This window comes from Saccostrea cucullata, unplaced genomic scaffold (assembly GCF_032062105.1).
Source record: "Saccostrea cucullata isolate Sc308-1 unplaced genomic scaffold, CSIRO_AGI_Scuc_v1 ctg9625, whole genome shotgun sequence".
NCBI lineage: Eukaryota > Metazoa > Mollusca > Bivalvia > Ostreida > Ostreidae > Saccostrea > Saccostrea cuccullata.
Genome location: NW_026939596.1, coordinates 6,446 through 32,296, shown reverse-complemented (window position 1 = coordinate 32,296; position 25,851 = coordinate 6,446). Strand labels below are relative to the sequence as shown.

General features: G+C 32.0%; 1 protein-coding gene across 1 annotated transcript in view; it reads right to left on the bottom strand.

Moving 5' to 3' along the window:
- LOC134253428 (ryncolin-1-like) overlaps nucleotides 1-25,649 on the bottom strand; it is a 32,034-nt gene extending 6,385 nt beyond the window's left edge. The window contains exons 1-4 of the mRNA XM_062735950.1: nucleotides 25,610-25,649; nucleotides 24,176-24,292; nucleotides 16,908-17,021; nucleotides 12,987-13,126 (exon numbers count right to left, since the gene is read on the bottom strand). Coding sequence (XP_062591934.1) covers nucleotides 12,987-13,126; nucleotides 16,908-17,021; nucleotides 24,176-24,292; nucleotides 25,610-25,649 — 411 coding nt within the window. The remainder of the gene's footprint in view (nucleotides 1-12,986; nucleotides 13,127-16,907; nucleotides 17,022-24,175; nucleotides 24,293-25,609) is intronic.
- Nucleotides 25,650-25,851: the final 202 nt, after the last annotated feature.

Genomic DNA, 25,851 nt, shown 5'->3' with positions numbered 1-25,851 from the left:
TTTGGATTTAGATATACATAAATAAGTGCTTGACCTCTGCACCTCAAGGCTTTTACCTCGATCTTTCTGATATGGTGTTTGTGAACTTTGACCTTTGAACTTTGAATCTGAGTTTGAATATTTAATATGTAATATTTGCTTTGTTGTGTTGCCAGAGACACCAATAGCTTTTCATAATTTGTGTCTCTGGATAAACAGCAGTGTCCAATTTTCGCCACAATAAAATTTATTTAATACATACTTGATGTTTTTTTATATGCACTTATCTGAGATAAATAATATTTTGTAAAAGAATTACAATCAAAATTTATCTTTATATTTTTGCTCATCATTAAAGTCATATTCTGATTCTTGTAAGCAAAAGTTCTGGCGTATCAAGGCACAAAACACAGTTCTAGCAGTAAGAGGGTTAAGAAATCTTCGACAGGAAAAATTCATTATGTAGACGCTTAGAGAGGTAATACGGAAATATGTGGGGTCCTCGGAAAAAAAACATATTGAAATCGGCTTATGCCTCGCCCAATATTCATGTTTTCGAGGACCCCACATGTAAAGGAAATAACTATCTTTGAGGACAAAAACGGTGTAGCAGTTTATTTTCAGAAGTCTGCCTTTTTTCATCCTTATAAAATTTTATTGCTTTTTTTTTCAAATCTTTCCCACAGAGCCCCCTACAGACACCATACTGTCTGTTTTTTCACGCCCTTCTAAGATCAAATGTTGCATACAATATAGTTTTTCAGGTTTTCTAACTAGTACAAACATAAAGAACAAAAAAAAAAATAGAGAATTATCCCTCCAACCAGTATGGTTAACATTTTCATGTTTTCTATGAAATGGTCACACTTCAATTAACATTGTAGTTATTTATCAATTATTTTCATGATTTATTTTTTGATAAAGTAGCATAGTAATATATAAAATGCATCATAAAAAAAGTTTTGAAAAGTAAAGTATTACTTTCATTTGGTGGTGCATTAGCATTTTTGTCTAGTGTATATTGATGTATTGTTCAGTAGTGACGGGACAATAAAATACTGTGTCCAGAGCATGCACGGCTGGCTGTAATAAATAGAATGTTGTTGTATATCTTTGTATAAAAGTAATACACGTACTGAGTGAATACTGAAAGATTTATGCAGAGGGTAAGTTCAATTTTTCATTTCGGAGCTCTTCTTGTTTTATCCAGATCAGACGTAACATATTAGTAAAGTCAGCTTCAGTATAATAAATAATACACCTATTTACTGACTATTCGGACAATAGCTTGTTCATGATCTCCCTCGACAGCAAACTATTTCCCTCGACTGCATCTTGGGAAATAGTTTGATGTCTTGGATGACGATAAACTTGCTATGGTCTTCATAGCCAGTTTTTGTCCATCGACGTACACTGTGTGCTGTCTGGTAACGTTTGAACATTTACAGCCCCCCCCTCCCCCCCAAGCTTAAGGGGGGGGACCCAAATTATTCAAACTCGTTTTCTTTAAATAGCAAATTGTTGAATTTGCAAGATTGTAACGAGCATCGAGTCCTACTAAAATTATAAAATTCATATAGCCCCAGGGTAGGTGGATCCAGGCTTCGGGGCCACCAACCCTGAGATTTTCCCAAATCTGAGATTTCTCAGAAAACCTGAGTTTTTCTTACCGAACTGTGCCACCAAACATATATTTTCTCAAACTCAGTCTTATCTTTTGACTTTTTTCCCAAATCTGAGATTTTTTCTCAAGTATGAGATTTTTCTCAAAGAGGTGTGCCACCAACGTTTTTCCCAACTCATGTGAGAAAAAAATCTGAGATTTCTCAGAAAATTTTGAGATTGATGGATACCAGTCTCAAATAAAATCTCAAAGAATTCTTTTAAGGTAAAATGATCGCAAATGTTAGGACAGTGCACAATTAAATCCACAAATACACGAAATTAACGTACAAGTTCAAAAAGATAGTTAATTTCCATTTTGTAAGGGGGGGGGGGGGGGGTCATGTTAATATCGCCACACATGATATCATGAAATTAAAAAAAGAAAGTGATTAATGGTATTCTATAGTGACACACTATAAAACAAGTATATCTTTATTTATATACAAGAATTAATTTATCAAATTCATATTTAACGTGCTATTTGTGACATAGGGCAAAATTAGATGTAATTCACAATGTTCATGTAAACTAAAGGAGAGGAAATATGACTAGATAAGATTTCAAGCCTATGCGGCCACATCTTTTGTTTTTCTGCGGTATATAGTTATACAGTGTATTTTACGACATGTATTTATTAGCCTAAATATAAATTATGAAATATAAAATGAAATCTTATTAGATTTATATTTTACAAATATTTATATTCCTTTGAGATAAATATGTAAATCACCTCCATGAATGATATCGTTGACTAATTTGCTTCTTAAATAAATCTATTATATTTACATGTAGATCGACTTTATAACAACAACATGCAGTGACATACATGTAGCATCATTTTTGAAATCGGGAGGGGGGGGGGGCAGCCACAGAAAAGAAATTTAACCTACCTGAAAAAACTTGACAAGCAAAAAAAAAAAAAAAAAAAAAAAAAGGAAATAGCCTTAACACGAAAATCATATTTCATTTGGGGGGGGGGGGGTCTTTTTTTGCGGGGGTCAACTTTTCCGATACCAATTTTTCTAAATACAATACTACATTACCCTTATTTCACTTTTCTGTTGCTAAAAGTGGGGGAGGCTGGCCTTTGAATGAATAATGTTCAATAGTAAAAGTTATGTCTGAAAAAAGCGCCCCCCCCCCCCAGTTGCTACGTGCCTGACATGAGCAATCCTTGATTGTTCGCGTTTATTTTATTTATAAGAATAAACTTGATTTGTGACCATTCTGAGATACATGTATAAATCACAATGAACTGCACAGATGGAAAGTTTTTTAAATAAAAAAATTATCGTTCGCGTGTTTTTAAAAAAAATTTTGAAAATTCACTGAAACTTGTACACGTATACAAGATTAATCAGTTTCCTATGATCATTAGGCCACTCAATTACGCCAGATTGAGTTGGGTTTTCAATGTAACAATGATTATTGGTGAAGTTGGCAATATTCGTTGTTTATCATTATTTTTTTTTTTATAAAAAAATAATAAAAATTCTTTCGGAGATCATTTAAATTGTCATGGAGGATCATAGAAAAATTAATGGGATGTGTTAGTTTGCTTCTACCATTAACATGCGCTTAATTCAAAATTTAGCCGACTTCCTTTTTTCAACCTGCAAGGGGAGAGGGCCAGAAACTGAATATTCCCCTACAATAGGCCTAGGCCCTACGTTAAAAAATATCTTTAAAAAAACTTTAAAACCTTGAGCATGCACTTCTTACCCTGTCGCTGTTCATCTTATCGCACTAATTCACAACCTTGGAACACTCCCAAAATTTATTACAGTCTGAGGGAAATTAAGCTATATTTCGAGGGTTTTTTAAAATATTTTAAATAATTTATTTATAAAAAAAAATCATTTATTTATTTTCGATCTGCTAGAAAAATATCACTCACTTTTATTCCAAATACATGAAGTCCCTATAGTTTAAACAATTTTTTTTATATGAGGAATTAAATAGCTTACAAAAAACAAAACAAGAAAACAACACTGTTTTATTATCAATAGCTTAGGGAAATATAGCCTTGATCCGCCTACCTGCTTCACGTAACGTCACGATGGCGGAAGTGACGCCTCGGGTATGTTTTTGTGTGTTTATGTCGACAGACGAGCCAAGACTACAAAGTTTTGATATTTTTTTATGTTTAACCTGTGTAGAAATATATTTATAAGGGTTAGATAAACATTTATTGTCGCACATGTCGTATTGGAATCCTCTCTGTTAAATCACGCAAAACAGCAAAAAAGGAAGTGGGGGATGTGTTTTTTCTGCGATCTACACCTAAATAATGGATGAACAACTGTATAAAAGGTAAATTCAATCATCGATTCAACAAATCCTTGCATTTTTCGAAAAAGGCCGCATATGACAACGGAAATATATCTAAGATTTTTCTCAAATCTCAGCTTACGTGAGACCAATCTCCGAAATGTTGGTGGCACGGCGTTTTTTGAAAATCTCAGGTGAGGCAGAATTCTGAGATTTGGGGCTGAGTTTTGAGCTGAGATTTTTATAGGTTGGTGGCCCCGAAGCCAGATGTAAAGGCACAGCTTAATTGATCATATACTGAAAATGCATTGATTCATTGAAACTCTATATAATGCTCCTATGTTGAAAGCAAAATGACTAAGTTCATGACAATGAGGAATAAGTTTTATGACCCTGTAAATCAGAGTCTGGGGGTATGTCATACATATATAAAGTTTTTACCCCGTGTGTCTGTCTTCAAAAACTTCACACTTGCAATGTCATTTTAATGGGTGAAGTATGGTTTTCATATTTCATAGACCTGGGTATACATTGTAACGAAACCCTTCTACTGGTACACCAAATTTAGCCCTTTGACTTGAACTTGAAGTATGAGCCACTTTCAATAAACTTTCAAAACTTGAATTTTGGCCATAACTTTTGAACAGTTAGTGCTAGGGCTTTCACAATTCACTTGTGTATTTACTGTGACAAGACCTTTCAATGGGTATAAATCAAAATATTTGATCTTGAACTTCTAGTTTGACCCACTGTTAAAAAACTTTTACTTTGGTCATAACTTTTGAGCGGATAGTATTACGCAGGACTCTAAAGGCCTACTATAAAGAAATCAATTGAATATAGACGTGCAAAAAAACTGGACTTTTTACAACTTAATTGATTTTTATAAGGCCGTTTTATTAGCTCACCTGAGTCGAAGGCTCAAGTGAGCTTTTCTGATCACATTTTGTCCGTCTGTCTGTATGTCCGTCTGTCTGTCCGTTCGTCTGTTTAATTTTCACATTTTTGCCTTCTTCTCAAGAACCACAGGGTCAATTTTAACTGAATTTCGTACAAAGCATTTATAGGTGAAGGGAAGTTTATATTGTGAAAAAAGATGCCAAGACCTCTCACAATGGGGAATAATCAAGAAAGACAAAAATAGGCTTGGGTCATTAAAAAATCTTTTTCTCAAGAACCATTGTGCCTTAAAAGCTGAAACTTATGTAGAAGCATTCTTACGTAGTGTAGATTTTAAATTATTAAAATCATGACCCACGGGGTTGGGTGTGGTCACAATAGGAAATCAAAGTTCTACATAGAAATATATAGGAAAATTAAGTTTTAAAAATCTTCTTCTCAAGAACCTCTGTGCCAGAAAAGCTGAAACGTATCTGGAAGCAACCTTGGCTAGAGCAGATTAAAAATTATTAAAATCATGACCCCGGGGGTTGGGCGTTGCCACATTAGGGAATCAATTTTTTACATAGAAATATATAGGAAAAAACGTTTAAAAGTCATCTTCTCAAGAACCACTGGGTCAGAAAAGCTGAAACTTATGTGGAAACATCCCTGGGTAGAGTATATTATAAATTGTTAAAATCATGACCCCGGGGGTTGAGCGGGGCCACAATAGGGTATCAAATTTACATAGAAAATTATTTTTTTACATAGAAATATGTAGGAAAAAAACTTTAAACATCCTCTTCTTAAAACCACTGTGCCAGAAAAGCTGAAACGTATCTGGAAGCAACCTTGGGTAGAGTAGATTAAATTTGTTAAAATCATGACGCCGAGGGTTGGGCGTTGCCACATTAGGGAATCAATTTTTTACATAGAAATATATAGGGAAAAAACGTTTAAAAGTCATCTTCTCAAGAACCGCTGTGCCAGAAAAGCTGAAACGTATGTGGAAGCATCCTTGGGTAAAGTAGAGTTAAATTGTTAAAATCATGACCCCCGGGACTTGAGCGAGGCAACAGAAGGGAATCAAAGTTTTACATAGAAATATATACATGTAGGAAAAACTTTAAAAATCTTCTTCTCAAGAACCTCTGTGCCAGAAAAGCTGAAACTTACATGTATGTGGAAGCATCCTGGGGTAGTGTAGATTCTAAATTATTAAAATGTGATGTTGTGTGAGGAGGGGGAGTTCGGAAGGTCACAATAGACATTAAAGGGGAAGAAATATGGTAAATAACAGCATCACCAAAGTTACTCATATGAGCGATGTGGCCCATGAGCCTTAGATTATTACATTACTTAAACATTTACTGAAATGACATAGTATACCCCACTCTGTACTGAATTAAGTTTGGTCCCATCATTGGGCAATCACGTGATAAATGCATAGTATTTGTACTGAATGGAGGTCATAAACAAATTTCAATATTGCAAAGGGCATACCCACATTTAAAATTAAAATTAAAAAAAATTACGTCACCATTAATTTCTGCATATTTTGTACTTTCTGGAAAATGCAGCTGCTTTAAAAAGAATTTGATTTTTAAAATTTAAAGTTAGTATGCCCATGTCGAAATATGTCTGACCTTTACCTATTATATTATGTCCTCATTAAGTCACACTCTCAATTTAAAGAAAGCAGCAGTACTTTTTAAGTTAAGCAGACCATCTTTTATTTATAGTAAAAAAAAAATGGCTAATACAGTGAAACCTGTTTAATCTGACGTGCACTGGGAGACAATTTTTGTGTCGGAATAGACAGGGTGTCGGATTAAACAGTGTTAAATACAAGGTAAATACTAAAATGGAATTAGAAGTTTAACTTCGGAATTCACAGTGTGTCGGATTATTTAGGTGTCGGATTAGACATTTTCTACTGTATCTATTTAGTGTATGCCCTTTCGAAAAGGTGATTTAACATGCCATCTCGATGCATGTTAAACATGCCTTACCTGTTCAAATTAACACGGTAAAATTAATTATATACATTCCCTCGCTAAACAAAGCACTAAACTGTTCCTATTTTGTATTGTTTATGGACTTCGATGTTGAATTCTGTTGGTTATCTCCACATCCTTCTTATAGTGAAAAATTTAAAAGTTTAAAAGATCGGGATTATGTCTACTTGAAAGGATTCAAGTTATTTAGCATTTTTATTTAAGTTCTATAGGGAATCAACCAGGATTAATATGTGAATGATAATAATGTTCAGGAAAAAATTTATGTGTTTTCCCTTATTCCATTCATTTAATATTTTCTTTTCTTTACAGATAAAAGAGACATGGAGAAGAATGAATTGATGTTAACATACTCGACAATATTCACATTACATATTTTTTTGCATAGAAAGTGATTGGAAATTTATTGAATTCAAAACACCATAACACGGACAGGGGGTAAAAAGGTTAAAGCATGCGTTTTATTTTGACGTCACAGTCGTTGAACGCCGAGGAAGTCCAACGTCATAAGCAAAAATAAAAAAAATCACGCTCAAATTGTCCAGAAGCTCTTACGTTGGATGATCCATATTACCTGTAGCTTACGCGAATAAGAATAATACAAAGGTTTCATTTGCAGTTACGTAGAAAGATAAAAAAAAATTAATACAGTAGAAACTGTCTAATCCGACACCTTAATAATCCGACACACTGTGAATTCCGACGTTAAACTTCTAATTCCATTTTAGTATTTACCTTGTATTTAACACTGTTTAATCCGACACCCTGTCTATTCCGACACAAAATTTGTCTCCCAGTGCACGTCAGATTAAACAGGTTTCACTGTATAAGCAATAATTTGTTATTTTTTAAAGATATAGTGTTTTCTGCATATAAAATGAATGGTAATTTATTGCATTGAAAACAGCACAACACGGACAGGAATGCGTTTTAGTTGACATCACAATCGCTAAACGCCGAGGACGTGCAACGTAATAAGCGAAAAAAAAAAATCAAAATAAATCACGCTCACATTGAAAAGAAGTTGTTACGTTCAACTTGGCTCTTTCATTAACTGAAGTATACACGAAGAATAATACATAGTTGTTTAAATTATACATCTCATTTGCAGTGAAAGAAGGATATGGAGATAACGATCAGTATTCAATCTCAAAGTCCATTAAACAATATACAAAATCAAAGCAGAGCAAACACGGACCTCCGAAACATGAGAGGTGGGATCAGGTACCATGGAGGAGTGAGCATCCCCTGCCGACCGGTCACACCCGCCATGTGCTCGTTGTCATGATCAGGAAATAACGGAAAAAATCTGTCGTCAATTCAGTGTATAAATAATGGACTAACAATTGGTATGAAAAACGTCAGTCAGCATTTGACTCAATGATAAATTGTATTTGCTGACAAGGTCATTGTATCGACCATAGAACTTACGAAATGATGACTTTAAACGAGACTGCTGATATTCTTGTTTCATCAACTTGCTTGTCAATAATTTACCTCGTTTAAGAAATTGTTCATACGTAGAGCATGCTCTTGCGTATCGAATCAACTGAGATATATATACTCCGTATGCAGGTTATGAAGGTATATATGCTGCATAAGTAAGGGAAGTTGACGATAGAAAAGTTAAAGTCATCACGTTTATCATATAGCTTGGTTGTTAGATTATCATTAGTGTCTTTTTCAAGTAAAATATCCAAATATGAAGCAGAAGTGTCGGACTCTGTGGTATCTTTTATCTCAAGCTCACTGGGATATACCGCATCGACGTAGGAATGGAAATTATCATTATTAATTGACGATACGTCGTCTAAATGTCGAGTTGAAGTCCACAGCAAGTGTTTTCTTCTTTTCACGCATAAGATTTTGCATAAATTCTGCTTGATATGAATATAAAAATAAGTCTGCTTATAACGGAGCGCAATTTGTACCCATGGGAATTCCAATAGATTGTTGGAATACCTGGTCTCCAAAAACCACATAGATATTGTTAATCAGAAACTCAAACATCTTCTTGATGTCAACTTCAGAGTACTTATGTGTGCAATCAGAATCTTTTTTAACAAAATAATTTTGCAAATGACCAATGACGAGGTAAGTTAATTTACGAGTTCCATTTTTATTGAAGAAGCAGCTGTCAATGGCATCAAAAAGCCTGGATTTTTATTTGTAGTGGGGAATTGTTGTGTATAAAATCTTTTGATTTCAAGTTGTCCAAAAGTTCTTTAGATTTTTTTTTTTGAAAGTTGAGAGTTAAAAAAATGTAAATATAAGCAATGCGTCATCAATTTTTGAAAGATTTAGTCTAATAACTGCGACGGTGTGTTCAAACAAATTTTCATAACGCGCGTTACTCGATTTGCATACACCAGCCTGTTTAGGACCTTTAAATAATAATTTTGAATTCAATATAACGAATTGTAGAAATTTTTAGAACGAATTGAATTCGTCATAACATTTTTTTTTAAATTCGTTATATCGTTTATTTTATTATAACAAATTTGTTGAATTCGTTATAACGATTTGAATAAAGGAAATCATAGATTAAATTTGTTAAAACGAATTCTAAAATTTGTAATAACGATTTAAATTCGTTAAAACAAATTATAATATTTTTCATAAGGAATTAAAATCGTTTCATCAAATTCGAATATTGGGGGCTACAGAAAAGTATTTATGAATTTGTTATAACCAATTCAACAAATCTGTAATTGTAATAACGTATTTAGTTGGTTATAAAAAAATTTTAGAATCCGTTCAAACGAAATTAATTTTTATTTTTTATTTCTGGAATTCCTCATAAGGGATTTAAGATATCTGTTAAAATAAATTTCATTCGTTATAACGAATTCTTGAAAATTTGTTTTAACCAATTAAATTCTTTTTTAACAAAATCGACAATTCCTTAGATAGAATTCAAAAATATGGAGGCACAACCACTTGCGGAGGGCGTCAAATTTTGACCAATACTCGGCACCTATGACCCTTAAGCAGTTAGGGATCTTTTTCGTGCCAGCGCCTACTAAGACTTAGTACATGTTTTACACCTCGAACAAAGGGTTTTTGCTGCTACAAAATCACTTGGTACACCCCAAGCCCAAGCTTCATGGTTGGGTGACTCTGCCAGTGTGTATAATTATTGAGCAAATCATTACCAATGATAGGTAATTACAATCATGGACACAAGGCAAGGTTACCAGACAATGAATATGGACTTCATGTGTTACATAGACAAAAAAATCTACAAAATAAGATATATAAAGAGGGTGTTGCAGAAACTCGCGATTATTCCCTATATATCGAGAAGGGCATTTAAATACCCTCGTTATGTCTTTAAATAGATACAGCTACGTAGAAGACTATGTTTACGGCGGGTATTTCCTGCTTGATAAAGCAAAACACTAAGTTCGTTATTTTGCATGAAAGAGTTTGGAACAACAAAAAGCACAATGAATAAAGCAGCATTTTGAAAGATATACAGTAGACATCGTGCGAAAATATTTTTCTAGAAATAAAACTGCGTCACATAATCACACTATGGTGGTACATCCAAGACATTTCATTTGTTTCAAATCAAATCTTGGCTACTAACTAAGAGATCATAATAATTCAAAATTGCAATAAGTACATGTATACACTGTGTAAAAAAATAAATCATTTAAACATTATAGTAACTTTATTTCCCTTGATAAAACTAAATAAAGTTTAAGTCACAGCATATCAAGGAAAACAATTTTATCCTGCACATAGTTATTTAAGGAATCACTGTCTAGTTTTGAGAATATGCCAGGGCATCAACAAAAGTGGGGAATATGGGATAATTTGCATAACGGGTGAAGCCCGTTATGCTAAAATTATTCCATGGTTCCTACTATTGTTAATGTCCCTGGCATACTCTCAAAACTAGACAGTGATTCTTTATATTTCCATGTCAATGTGAAATAAAATTGTAGACTTAGACATTGAAAATGTAAACTAATAGATTTAACTTACACGAAGACTTCCATGCCAATTTCAATAGTCCTCGCACATTGATGTCAAACACAAAGGCAGCCGCACGAGATTTACATGCATATTTGGCCTCCTTAGCGTCACACACTATGACAGATGCGCACGAGATTTGCATGCGTACAAGGTCTCCTTAGCTGCTGACCTATCGACCTGCCTAATTTACATTCCGGCAGAATTATCAAGAAATAAATTCCCCCAACTTTCAAACAGTTATCATAGAAAAAAAATAGAAATGGAAATATTACTTAATTAACTTCTTGACATTCTCTTTTTTAAAAAAATATATAATTTCATCGCACTACCGTTACATATAGAAAAAAAATTAGAAGAAAAATATATATGCAAAAATGATCCATTTTAGGACTCGAACCCATGCTCTGGAAAATGTACAAGTTGGTAACCAACCAGCATATCTACTAGACCATTTTTGAGACGATGGTTTTTCAATATTATTTACATCTACATATTTACATCTACATATCTACATATTGTAAGAACTCTGAATCTTTAGTAAGTGTCTTAACTTGAAATATTTTGTATTAACTTGAAATATTTTGTATTTACCATGTATATGTATAACTTTACACCTTAAATTGTTATTTTGGCAATCACTAATTTAAATTATTGTATATATTACAGGGAGAGGTTTTTTTAAGTTGCAAGAACTTGTAGCCAATCCCATTGTATAAATTATACAATAAAATATGTTCAAAACAAATCAAAAATATTATTTAACGTACACACTTCGCATTTCGTTTGTAGAATATTTCTTATTCAATTTTTGCGTTTTTCAAAAATGTGCCTCTCTGAAACAAAAATCGGAAATGACAGTTTTGAAGAAAATTCCTGCCTCTTTGTGTATATATCAAAATTATTTTGTTTCAAGGAGGCACTTTTTCAGAACAATGGGGATTCCCTATTCAAAAAAAGGAAAATCTGATATATTTTGACGTAATACTTATTTTCACATCATTTAACGGCAAATTGGAAGTCAATACGCAGCGTTCAAATTCTGTTTCTCGTTGTGCTTTATGTATTGATGCATTTGAAAAAAAATAATATGAGTTTCTGCAACATCAAAATTCTTCTTTTAATCTGCTACACATTTAGGGAAAATAACAAAACAACTGCAACACCCTCTTAGCACAGGCAGAAAGATCTCTTTCTCTTCCCTTGTCCTTCCTTCTGAATTATTCAATTTTAGCCAAAATTAAAACATGGAAAAAATAGTTAAAGAGAAATTTAAGAAATGTCTATTGATTGAATATTAAGGATTTATCATTTACATTGTTACTTTAATCAGAATTGTCGCATCGAGAACTTAGAAGAATAAAATTTTACTCACTATTCAATTTATTCTTCGAAACAGATTTGGACTAATTGGGACACAGCAAAAAGTCTAAATATGACTTTTTTTTTAAGAAGTTCAAATACGCAGGAACCGTCCCATATTGCTCAAGTAGTGTACAAGTATAAAAACTAAAAATTGTTCCTGTCTTAAATCCATTAAAATAACACGATTATTATCATACAGAGAATTTTGAATCCATAGAAATGAATCTGTATTGTGTTTGAAAACTACTCATTGCAGACAGTCACTGACAGGTAGATATTACCCCATGGATATAATTTTCACATCTCGGCCTGTATAAAATGGCACCAGTCAGGGTCAAACTATCGTTATCTTGCATGATTAAATAATAAGAAACACACAAAGATTTGTAATTAAATAGACAGAGACACAAAGGGATTAATTTCTCGCGTGAAGCATGTACTAAGTATGTTGTTAAACTTTTCCCTCACCATTCAAGGTACTCGGGAAAAATTACTAACATATACACGGGACCTCAGTTTATACGGTCTCAGCCGTGAGACCGGTCTCCACGTCCCACAGTTGGATTTAATCCGCGACGTAAGGATCGACTCCTTTCTCCGCAACTCTAGAACAGACGCTCTAATTACTGCGCCACACGGACAACGAGCGAACGCTCTAAACATTGCGCCACTCAGTTGATTAAAGTGAACACTTTACATTGTGCAATTATATCGTATAAAGGTTCCTTTCCATATTTTCAAAATAATATGAATATGTAATTCAGTGATGATTAAGGAAGTCATTTAAATTTGCTTCTTTGATATCAGATGGCAAATAATACTCACCGTCCAACCGCCCCCGTCTGTAGTCATGTCACAATAAACTGAAGTTATTTTAGAGTCGACGAAAATATCATAGACACCATTTTTCCCTTCCAGACTGGGATTATTTTTCAGTTTTTCATAGCAATTCTTGTGGATCAGACCTACATCAAATGGAGAAAACATACAAAGATAATGAAATTAAAGTTTTGGAAAATATATGGTAATTTAGAGATTGGATCCTAAAATTCTGATATAATACAGTCACAAGTGAAATTATAATTCAGCAACTAATCAAAGTGAAATGCAGTATATTTTCTAAATAAAGTAGAATATTTTTTTTTTTTGGTTATAGATATATTTGATTTTCGATCTAGTTTGAATATTTATTCGCCAACATAATTATGATGTAAATTTCTCGTGGGTATACAGTAAAAAAAACAGAGCTACAATGAAGCGCATTGAAGTGGTAAAATTTTCCGTTTGGAAGAAACGTTCTGAGTCATGTTTTGAACGTCAATTATAACATAAAGACACGCCCATTTTTTTAAGAAAAGAAATATTCGTAGTAAGTTTTTAGGAAACCCCAATGTTCGTGACAAGCTCCAAAATGGAGATTTTAAAGTTATAAGAGAGAGAGTTCCTGCTTCTGTAAAAGACATATTGCAACGAATTTGTATATAATTTTATTATATACCTAATGTATATCACCCAATTTTACTGTTGAATTTACGCTATCACGTGACGTCGTGATCCGATTTTCCGGATCACCAACGTGCTGTTTTCTGAATCCATATCACCACTCTCTGAAACTGATGACGTAGTACGCAAAAATATGACGTTATTTTTCTTGCGCGTTAAAAGGTCCCTTGTTTTTATGATTTGTTTTATGGATAAATGTTATGCAATTGATCTCTAAAGTTTTCTTTTGCTATATTTTGCTAGTTATGAGGGGGTATATAATAAATTTATCATTAGAACAGTAACTTGATCCGAAGAGCCGTATCACGTCTCGTTGACAGGCGCGGATCATCAGATCAAACTCGACGCTTCGCGTCTCGTTAGATCTGATGATCCGCGCCTGTCAACTCGACGTGATACGACCCTTCGGATCAAGTTACTGTTATAATAATATATATTTATTATATACCCATCAATTTCCTTGTTTTGTTACTGTTAAGTTTACAGAGTTTGATCCGATTTTCCGAATCACCACACTGTGGTTTTCTGAATCCGTATCACCACTCTCTGAAACTGATGACGTAGTACGCAAAAACATGACGTTATTTTTCTTGCGCGTTAAAAAGTCTCTTATTATTATGCTTTGTTTTATGGATAAATATTATACAATTGAGCTCTAAAAATTTATTCTGCTATATTTAGCTAGTTATAAGGGCATGAAGGGGGTATATATTAAATTTATCATAATAACAGTAACTTGATCTGAAGAGAATATATACATATAATGAAAATATCAAGTTTTAATTCAATAACAATCAACATAAAATATCGTTACAAGTAATTTAACTTAACCACGGAACTACGTATGCAAAACGTTTCATAGCCGCCATTTTTCTTTATTAATTTATTCATATTTTTTTTACAGTGGTGTATGTATAATATATATATATATATATATATATATATATATATATATATATATATATATATATATATATATATATAAGAAATAAGGTATCATTTTTAAACATCTATCGGGATATAAATACGGGTCGGTCACGAGATTAAATTCCATAAAGCCCGAAGGGCTTTATGATGAATTTAATCTCGTACCGACCCGTATTTATAGCCCGATAGATGTTTTAAAATGATGCCTTATTACTTATATTTACATTTGTGACTTATTCATACTTTATATTTGCCTGATTGTGACTTTGAAAGTGTGAAATGCGTTATTTTTCAAACCCAACGTCATGTATGTAATCCACTGAACGTGCGTCGACCCTTTATGACGTCACAGAGAAATTACGTCGAACGTTTATCTTTACGCACATTTATGACCTCTTGACCCCGTACCTGTATTTATACAGTTATAGATACGCACTGCTTTCAGTAGTGTTATATAAAGGAAAACATTTGCAAATGATATATATATATATATATATATATATATATATATATATATATATATATATATATATATATATATATATATATATATATATATATATATATATATATATATATATATATATATATATATATATATAAGTCTGGCCATCAAATGACATATGCTATAAATTGACCAAACTTTCTTTTGTCTATTTCCCAAAGGATTCACATTAGACTGCCTAATCAGAAATGCTAGATAAAGAAATGATTGAGACAGCTAGCCTTTCTACATTAAACTCATTAATTAATTTTGACAGGCTGCTTGTTTACTCATCACAACCAAGAGATGAATGGATCTATACAATTTACCATCAATCATTTTGAAAACATAAAAAAATACTCCATGATTTTTTTAGATATAATATAAAAAAAAAATTTAATATCAAATTCATTTGGACAAAAAGACATGTTGATTCCACCCTCACCCACATAAAATTAGTTTTTAGATTAATATTATCATACAATACCAGATTTGTTTGTTATGCAATATCAAAAAAGTTTTAATTACTTTTCATCAAATTCATTTTAAAACTAACCAACAAGAGCTATTTTTAATCCAACAAGATGACCCATTTGCCACAGTATCAAAGGATATAGATAACAGCTGCTTGATAAGGGACACTCTACCATTTAGTTGCTCACACTAAACTCATTAATTTCTCTCTAATTTGACATGCATTTTTCTGTTATTAAAATTCTTAATTTTATACAAAATCTGGTATCTCTCAAGATTAATATGCACTCGTCCGCTTCACATACAATTTTGTCTTTGGTAGGCCTATTACTGTAAAATCATTTATGTTCGTGGGGTGAAATTTTCTTTGTTTGAGGAAAGTCTCTTTGTTTGTGGGGATTTGATTTCGTGGATTAAAATTAATGAGCTCTTTATGTATGTAATATTTTATGTTTCATGGTGGACATAAATTCGTGGGTCTCGTCATACCTCGAAAACAACGAAAATTTGTGATTTCACAGTACAATAGTTTTCAATCATTTTTCTATTTTAACATCTTTGATTTATTGATATTCCCAGGATTTATTTCTGTTTTTATGTATGAATATTTACATTTGCAAATATCTTTCTCAGATGAACCTATGTACGTGTGGATTTCATTTGGGGATCACCGTAGAGCTACTTATAATTGTGGAAATATTAACCATGTACAACCCTGTAATGACACACGGCAATGACAATTTTATTATTTAAACAATTGTTGCAGAAGCTAAAGCACTTGACGCTTGGGAAAATGCTTTTTGCAAATCATATGAAGAGATTTTCATATGATTCACATCTGTGTATCATGTGTAGATCATATGTGGCGAAGTTGCATGTATACGCTGTCAAATCATACGAGTTTCTGAAACAAGAACTTCAACAGTCTCGATTAAAGCTGTCATTTTTTAGGCTCTATGGTCTAATGAACTTGTCAGCAAATAAAATTCATTGTTAAGTCAAATGCAGACTGACTGTTTTTCATAAAATTGTAAGGGCAGTTTTCTATCATGACAAGGATTTGACCGGTCGGCAGAGGAGACTCACTCCTCCATTGCACCTGATTTCACTAAGGTCTGTTTTTGTTCAGCTCCAAATGTGTATTGTTTACGGACTTTGGAGCTTGAATAGTTATTGCTATCTCGATATATTTCCCTTTTTATATACAGATGTACAGACGTCACCTGACGACGTTGTAGTGAAGTGCTCAATGTATCTTTAAACTATTTAACGTTTTATTATTATTGATGAGAGTAAATGGATTTTCTGGTTATTTTCCTTTTAGAATAAGCTGAATTATTTGAAAATAAAGACTTTACCATCGCAATCTTCCCCTGTAAAACCATTGGAACAACTGCACATGTACCCTCTTGCAATGGACGCCTCAATCACACAGCTACCCATCTGACAATCATGTTTTTCACATGGATCGACTGAAGAAACAAAATGTTTTTAAATGAACTTATTTGTTGACTTATAGGTACTTCAAATTGTCAGCTAGATTTATACATGTATACTAATAACAGCACATAGGTACAAAAAAAAAAGCACTTGAATAACTAAACTCCCAACTATTTATTACTCAATTAAAAAGTTCATATCATTCAATCACGCGTCGTTTTGATCCGACTGAGGATCGTCGATCTTAAGTTTCTGAATCCATAGCACCTTTCATTGAATCTCGTGGCGTAGTTTATGGTGAGCATGATATTTTGTTTTTCACCCCCCTAAATGACAGCTCGGCCCGTGTGTGATCACCTTCAACATATCTGAACTGCTCTCTCACCTTGTGTCAAACAGTATCTATTTTCGGGATTCTAATCTTACCTTGTGTGATTTACATGTTCTCTCATAAACGATTTTTCTAAATCAATTAAATAATTGTACAATTTATGGATTAAAAAAAAAATTGCTTGAATCTAAATAAAAAAAATCATATAAATCAATTTAATAAAACAAAGTTTCTTAACTCAATCCGCTGATTTATTTTATTTGTACGATGTTTCCATAATTAATGTTTATGTCAATAATATCTTTAAATGAACTTAAAAAAAATACTGCACATACGGTACTTCGACTTTCGGATCACTGGGCTTCCTTTCGGATCACCGGGTTTTCATCGGGTTACAGACAGAATTAATTCTAGGAAACAATTTCTTTGATCCTAGATACATTCTAAACTCTGAAAATTTGCTAGCATGATTTTTTTCTAGGGTATTTTACTATAATAATAAAAGAAGAAGTCTGATTCCGCCGTGACCATGCAAGACGAGTACTAGTAAATGTATTGCACCCAATCAATTTATAGTATTAATCGATTTTATTCCATACCTATACAGACTGTATATAACTTTATTTAAGAAGTCATTATTATTTTTAGCTATTTAGTTTGATCATGTTTATATAATTTTAAATTGGTAACGGACTTTCAACATCCCGCCCTTCGAATATGCCGTATATGAGATTTCCGGGTAAGTCCTAAATAATTTTCAGGGTTTAATAATTTATTTGCATTAGAAACATTAAGTTTAACAGCAATGATTTATAATAAATTAGTCGGAAAAGTCGCATTTCACCCGTTTAATATTTGTTAATAACATTTTGTGTTTTGTATTATGAAGAAAAAAGTATTTTATCATTCAATATTCGTTAATTAATACGAGCTTTTAAGTATCTGACATATAAATGTTTACATGTACTGTACATAAGTGAGAGCTTAGCGTAAACGTGCAGTTGTAGCAGATTCATATTCTGTTGACACAGTTTACATGTATTAATGCAGAGCGCCATTATATTAACAATCATTTAGATTTCTTCTCAGGAAATTAAATTTCTTGAACTATATAGTTCTTTAAAGCCCGTTTCTTTGGAACTTTCTTTCGGCCGGTCTTCTACATGTATTATTTTCTCTAAGATTCTAATAATTAATTGCGATCTTCGGATACACCGCAGATTGCAAGCTTTAGACATTAAATACAAAAAAATTAAATTATTGCGTAAATTTCTTCCGTGAAATAATCTCGTACTTGTAGATAAATTTATTATATACAAATGTATATTTTTTGTTAAAATAATAATTCTATTGATAGAGTTTCATAAATTTATAATAATATCCGTAAGAAACGGAATATAATAAGGGATTTTGTGCAAAAATTACATGTTTGTTAAAATATCGAAAATGAAAGGAGTCATAGTTCAACCTTAAGATGAGAATTTCAACATTTACACATGTAATCGTAAATCCACACCATTGAGTAGAAATTTAAAAAAAATACAGCCTCCATTGCATAATAATCCATTAAAGCATTGTCAAAAATATACATAAATAAAAAACTTTTGTACATTCACCATTGATCTCAATTCTTTTTATTATACTGATTAAATGTACTTTATAATTTAGATTTGAAGCTTTGCAAGTATTAAAATCAAATTATTGCAGTAATTAAAAAAAATTCGTCTTGTCAGAAAACGTTCCGCATTTTGAAACAATCCTATCAGGTTTTGCGTTTATCCTATCGTGAAGATCGTTTATCAGGTCTATCGTGTTTTACGTTTATCGTGTTTTGCGTGTATCATGTTTTGCGTTTATCGTGTTTTGCGTTTATCCTATCGTGCGTGTATCCTGCATTTATTTATGCATAAAGGAACTATCATGTTGGATTTTTTTGTGCAAGAACTACTGGATATTACAGTAGCTTAAAAATAGCTGACCACTCGTAAATTTAGTTACATCTTAAAAGGGGCATATTTGAACATCATTTGTTGATTTTCAAAGAGCTACAGGACTGAGAATTTTGAAAACAAGGCTTGTACCTTGTTTTTGTTTACATTAAGATAATACATGTATTATATTTATAACAAAACGAGATTCGGCAAATCGTTTGAAAATATCTTATTGTATTTAAAATTAACTTCATTATTAAAATAAATCTGCATTGACGAACACACAAGAGTATGTTTAACCTATGTAACCAAAAACACGGCGCGGGCCTTGTTTACATAACAAATGTTTGGAGCTCTAAGTCTGTCTTGTAACTCGAAAACTGAAATATAAAAAAAAATGCTGATCATTAGAAATACATTAGTTGAGTATATTTAAAAATAAATAATGGTATGAAACCTTTTGGTTGAAACTGTGTATAGGCACCTTTAAAGAAGCTAAAAACAGCGGCAAATGCATTTCTTGGAACACTCTAGTTTCGAAGATGTGGTTTGTTTAAAATGTGTAATTGATCCTAACGTTAACAGGCACAAATCCTCAATTTGACATCTACTATGTTCTGCTGCGATTCCTTACTGTTTGATATCTAAATATCTCATTCAGTCAACATGCATACGGATTTTAGCTTAATTAAGTTACTGTTAAAGATCATTGATCATATGATTTGAAAGGTAACCCTTAATGTGGTAAATGTTTATTATATCTATATATAAGGAAAAATAAAGTAAAGCTTGTCAAAAGCAACACGAAAGTCAAAAACAGAGAAGAATGGTAATCTCTAGTGTGAAGAACAGAAAAGAATTGAAATGCAATACAGCTAAGGTGCACAATGGAAATATCGACATTTTTGTAATATATGTTTTCATCAGGATGGCAATGATTTTTAGTTCATTATTTATATCAGATAATTGAAGTTAAGGTTAATAATGACATATGGAGGACGATAATATTTTACATTTAAATTTGTCACGTGATACGGCAGTCACGTGATTTTAGCACATTTATTTGCAGTACTGAGGTCATCTATAATTTTATGAGTGCAAAGTCATAACCAAGTTAAAATTCTAAATTTAGTTTATAAATATTTTCAACGCGCATTGTAGTTTCGAAAAATTCTGCAATCCTCTCAAGATTCTACAATTTCATTTATAAAATCATATTTGTATGATCAAATGTGTATTTTTGCGGGTCAGTGGCATGAAATATTGATATAATCAAATTATTTTCAAGATTTCCTCAGGATTGCAGCACTTATCAGATACATTAATACCTCTAGAGTTGACTTGTAAAAGCTTAATATGATGCATTGTGTTTATTAAGACCCTCACATTACCCTGTGATGTACTTACATGTACATACAAATATTCGACAGTATCAATTAAATAGGAGATTGATAAAATCGTGAAGAAGACATTTGAATCAATGTTGCTAAAAATATCTACAAATAATACTTTATTTAAAGACGCACAACACACTTGGGGAGATAACTCTTGCGATTTCAATTGAACGTTTGATGTGACGTAAAATTTAACGTCAAAAATAAAGCGTCAAAATGACGATTAAAACGATTCCTATGTATATTAATCATAAAAGAAAAATAGGATATGAGGCTTGGCTGTGATTATGAATACCATACTCAATCCATAAGTTTTTTTAAAATAACATTGTAACCCGATTCAACTCTGTAAAAAGCAAGACATAAAATATCATAATCCCATAATGTTTATTTCATTTCATATACTATAAATTGTATTCTTGATCAAAGCGCAGCATTTTTCTTTTGTTCTGAAAATTTTATTTTACATTGCTGAAATTTTCATTATGTACTTGTCTATAATGGTCTTTATTATAATTTGTGCATTTACGATATATATAAATATTGTTTTTTCTTCTTTAATTAAATAAAACTACAATAAACAAACAAAGAACTTTTTACAATGTAAAATCGATGTTGTTCTCAGACCCTTACTGATCAAAGAGGAACAACTCTGAAAATGTAGGAGATGTTTGTTTTCCTCCCTTTATTCACGGTTTTCCGCACACACGGAATCAGATACATTTACAGCAAGACCTGATAAATCTGAGAATTGAATACTATAGACCTCATACACACAGTGTAAGTATAGAATTGAAAAGAATTGTTTACTAGTACTGAAATTATCTGAATTTATGAATATCCTATTGCAGCAAGTCGTTTTACTTTCTGTCACTATCAACAATGTAGGCTCGCATTTCATCGAATCAAAACAAAACGTAGCCTGTAAGATTTTTAAAAATATCAACGTGTGATTTGATATAAATTAAAATAGATGGAGAGTTAAATGTTTTATATTTTGAAGTTAATGCTGACGAATACGAAAATTTCATTTTAACTTCAGAAGCAGAGACATTAACAGAATGCGTACAATATCCTGAGGGATGTACATGTATGAAAATGTCGATGTATCCCCACGGCCACATACGGTCTCGTTTGAAATAATGATATGAAAGAAATTATAATTATTCCATTTATATCACAGGAAAGTTGAACATACACCATTTTTTTTGATAAATAAAATTAAAGAAATAAAATTAAATTTCAACATATTCAACATAACTTGAATTCGTATCCAGGTTTCATGTCATATGAAAATAGGAGAATTTGCTAATTTTTTGCATTTTGAGATGCCCCCTGTGGTAGAATTTTGTGTCTCTTACAAATATTGTATAAAATAATATTACTCATCAAATATTATAGTTTGAACAAAATGTCTATTGTAGTATTTGTATAATTTGCTTTAATGTGCTAAACATTGGCATTTTACTATATAATCCTAAAGTAAATTTACATGTATTTTGAGACGGTCCCTTAAAAAATACCTGAACCATAGATTTCCCCTAAACTTTGAGTGTATATTGAAGTTAATGTAATTTATATATGGTATACAAATAAAGAATTTCCCGATTGTAGTTTTCACACAAAAAACTATAGTCGGCTCCCTTAAATACGCTTTACATATGGGAACTTTCAAATATGCAAGTAAGTGTATTTTTTAGGAAAAGAAATATTCAAATTTAATTGTTTTTAAAAGTGTATTTTTAGATTCATAGCAAAGTGATCGACCATGTCTAAAAGACGTGCGGGAACGTGATTTATTGAGAAAGGTGGATTGGTAATTTTCCACAAAATCAAAACTGGTCGTACAAAAATTATACAAAAAATTTTGAAGATTATTTTTACTAACACTACCTAACGGACAGGGTTTTTTTTTACAAAAAAAATTTTTAATTTGATAAAATACACAATTTTCAAGGCTTAGATAATTCATAGTTTTTCAGTTTATGTTCTTTCAATTTTTTTTTATATGTTTATCAAAAAGATGACTATGTTTTTGTTTAAAATGGTTAAATGAATAAGTCAATGAAATTTGACAGTTATATCTAACCTGGCTTTTTTGAAAATTTAAGGTTTAAGTAGTTCATTGATTAAAAATTTTCTCTCTTTGTAAACAACTAAAAGGGGGTAACTTTTGGAATTTCCGGTCCAAAAACAACTCTAACGATTTTGTCCAAAAAGTGCATACATGCAGTAGATATACTCATGTACTAATTATACAAAAATAACGAAAATTAAACGATAGCAATATCTGGGATAGGTGTGTTGTACATCCTTAATTATAGAATACAATTTTATTTGAGAAAATACCACTTTATATGCCTCTCACTGCATACCTGCGTCAAGATTTACGAAATGACATCATATCGACAAGTGGATAGCGATCAGTGACTTGTTGATAACCTGTTGAGTGGGATTCACAAACACAAAACAGCATTCTGAAGTAAGTTTTAATATAGTTTGAAGGTTACCTACGGATTAATATAGCGAATCGCCTAATTGTGCGGTATGTTTAAGGATTGTTGGTTTTGTATGAAGTCATAGTTAAGTTTTCCCTAAATTATTAGGCTACGCCCCTTTTATGTAACCTTATATGTGCTGCAAATCACTAGTGTGGAGAAGAGATAGCCAAAAACAGAAAAGAAACGAAATCACTAGCGTGGAGAAGAAATAGCCAAGAACTATAGAAATGGAAATCACTAGCGTGGAGAAGAAATAGCCAAGAGCTAAAAGAATGGAAATCGTTAGCGTAGAGAAGAGATATTCAAAAATTAAAAGAATGGAAATCACTTGCGTGGTGAAGAAATAGCCAAGAACTAAAAGAATGGAAATCACTAGCGTGGAGAAGAAATAGCCAAGAACTAAAAGAATAAACATAGGTATGAGGAAGAAGGGTCCCTCTTTAAAAATTATGAAACTCTTGTCCAAAAGGTGGGGGGTCTAATGTGAGGATGGGGCTCTATTATTTCATAATGAAAATGCATTAAAAAATATAAAATATTCTCTGCTTCTGGGTATTTAACAAACTACCTACATACGAGGATTGATGCAAAGGTTCATAGAGTTTCGTTCTATTAATTGAATCCCTAGTGCGTGTTTTCGGTTATTCATAATTATGAATATAGCTGAATCCTACACAAAACAAATGACCGACGTAAGTTCTTTAAAAAAAAGTCCAGCTGAGCCTAGATCTATATTTATATAAAATTAGGGCGTCCATAAACCAGCTGTGTTATGTATGGTGCATGTTGCTTATATATAAATAAGTATATTAAATTTTACTACAATATCAGAGATAATAAGCACAAAAAACTGTTATAATTCTAAGTATTCTTCGGAATGTTGAACACTAGTACAGAAATTCCTTTGTACTGAAATTCGTCATATCCAAGGTTTAGTACTTTGGTTTGGATGTACATGTACTTCATTTTTATAATTATTTTTACATACTGTCTTTAAGTGTTATCTTAATATACCTATAAACATCTTACCTTTCAGATGTATGACAAGAATCGCTATCAACGTAATAAGAGTTGCCGACAACAGCACTCCAAGAACCACTGACAAAATCTTTTGTTTTCTCATTCCACTTTTGTTATCCATCACTCCTAATTTAGAAAATATGTTAAGAAAAAATAAGAGCGTATATCATATACCTGATAAATGAAATGAAATTCAGCGTGTCTTATGCACAAGATTTTAGTCTTTAAAAAAAATCATATCTTAAAATGGGACGTTTATAACTAAAAACAAAATGTTTTGTGATTTTTATTTCTAGCATACTAAATAGGTTTCAAGGTCACAAGGTCATTGACCTTTGTCATTTGAAAGACCTTTTAGTGGAGTTTGCACACCAAATATGAAGTCTCTTCTTTTATGGTTCAAAAGTTATTGAAAGGTAAAAAAGCTATTTTTAGCATATAGGTTGGTCACCAGGTCATGAATTGTTTTCATATCAAAGTTTGTGTAGTGTGCATACTAAATATGAAGTCTCTATGTTTCAAGGTTCAAATGTTATGGCAAAGGTTTAAGTTTGCAGACAGAAAAGGTATTTTTAGCAAATCGGTCACATTCAAGGTCACAAGGTCATTGATATTTTTTTGAAAGCACCTAATTAGTAAAGTATGCAAAAATATGAAGTTTCTACCTTTCATGGTTCAAAACTTTTGACAAAGGTTAAATTTGGGGACAAATATACAAACAAACAAACAAGGACAGGGTCCTCAGACAGGACAAAAACAATATACGCCTATCTATCGATCCGGGCGCATAATAATAGGCGCTATTTTAAAACGGCATAACTAAGCGATTATGACTGAAAATGGTTATCATTGATTTCAACTATATTTTGGAGAAATTTTGATCCTACCTATGATGACGTTTTTGAGTTTTTGAGGTCCGTGTTGGCCCTGCTCCTGAATTGTATTTTTATCGTTTGAATAGACTTTTAAATTTCAATACTGTCTATTCACATCTGTATGAGTCTTTTAATTCAATTTTTTTTTATCTTTTTAAGCGTAATTCATTGGAAAATTAAATCTTATTGTCGTTTGGAAACTTTTACCTATATTCGGGGGGAGGGGGGGATATAGTAAATTTCTAATAAGGACAGGGTCCTCTTACAGAATATGAATGCAAGCCCTGTTATTAAGACATTTATTTATAATTGATATTTTATAGGACTACAACCTAACAGCTAAAATAAGTTGAGGTTTGCAACAAACTGAAACCACTCTCAACCAGCTTATAATACTCTACATGTATAATGTATTTTATGACCTTTTTAGATAAAATAAATCATACTCCACTCATGAAACAAAAATCGTATACAGTATTATAACAAAACTCTCTCTCTCTCTCTCTCTCTCTCTCTCTCTCTTGCGTGTGCGTTTGTGTACTCGTTAAATTAATAATAATCACCTTACCTTCTTTATCAGCTTCAACTTCAGGACTAATCGAAGGCATTGTCTCAGATGTCAGATACCATGTATCTTTTTTTTCTTCTTCTCTTTAAAAATGTTTAGCGTCCTTCTTATATTCAACTCGGACAATAGCACGTTGAATATTCTTTTATTCTTTGTCCTCTGTAACTGTCGCTGTGCTTTTTATACTTCAAATAAACATTTCCCTTCGAGAAGCTTAATTTACCTTTGAAATTTTTAAAAGT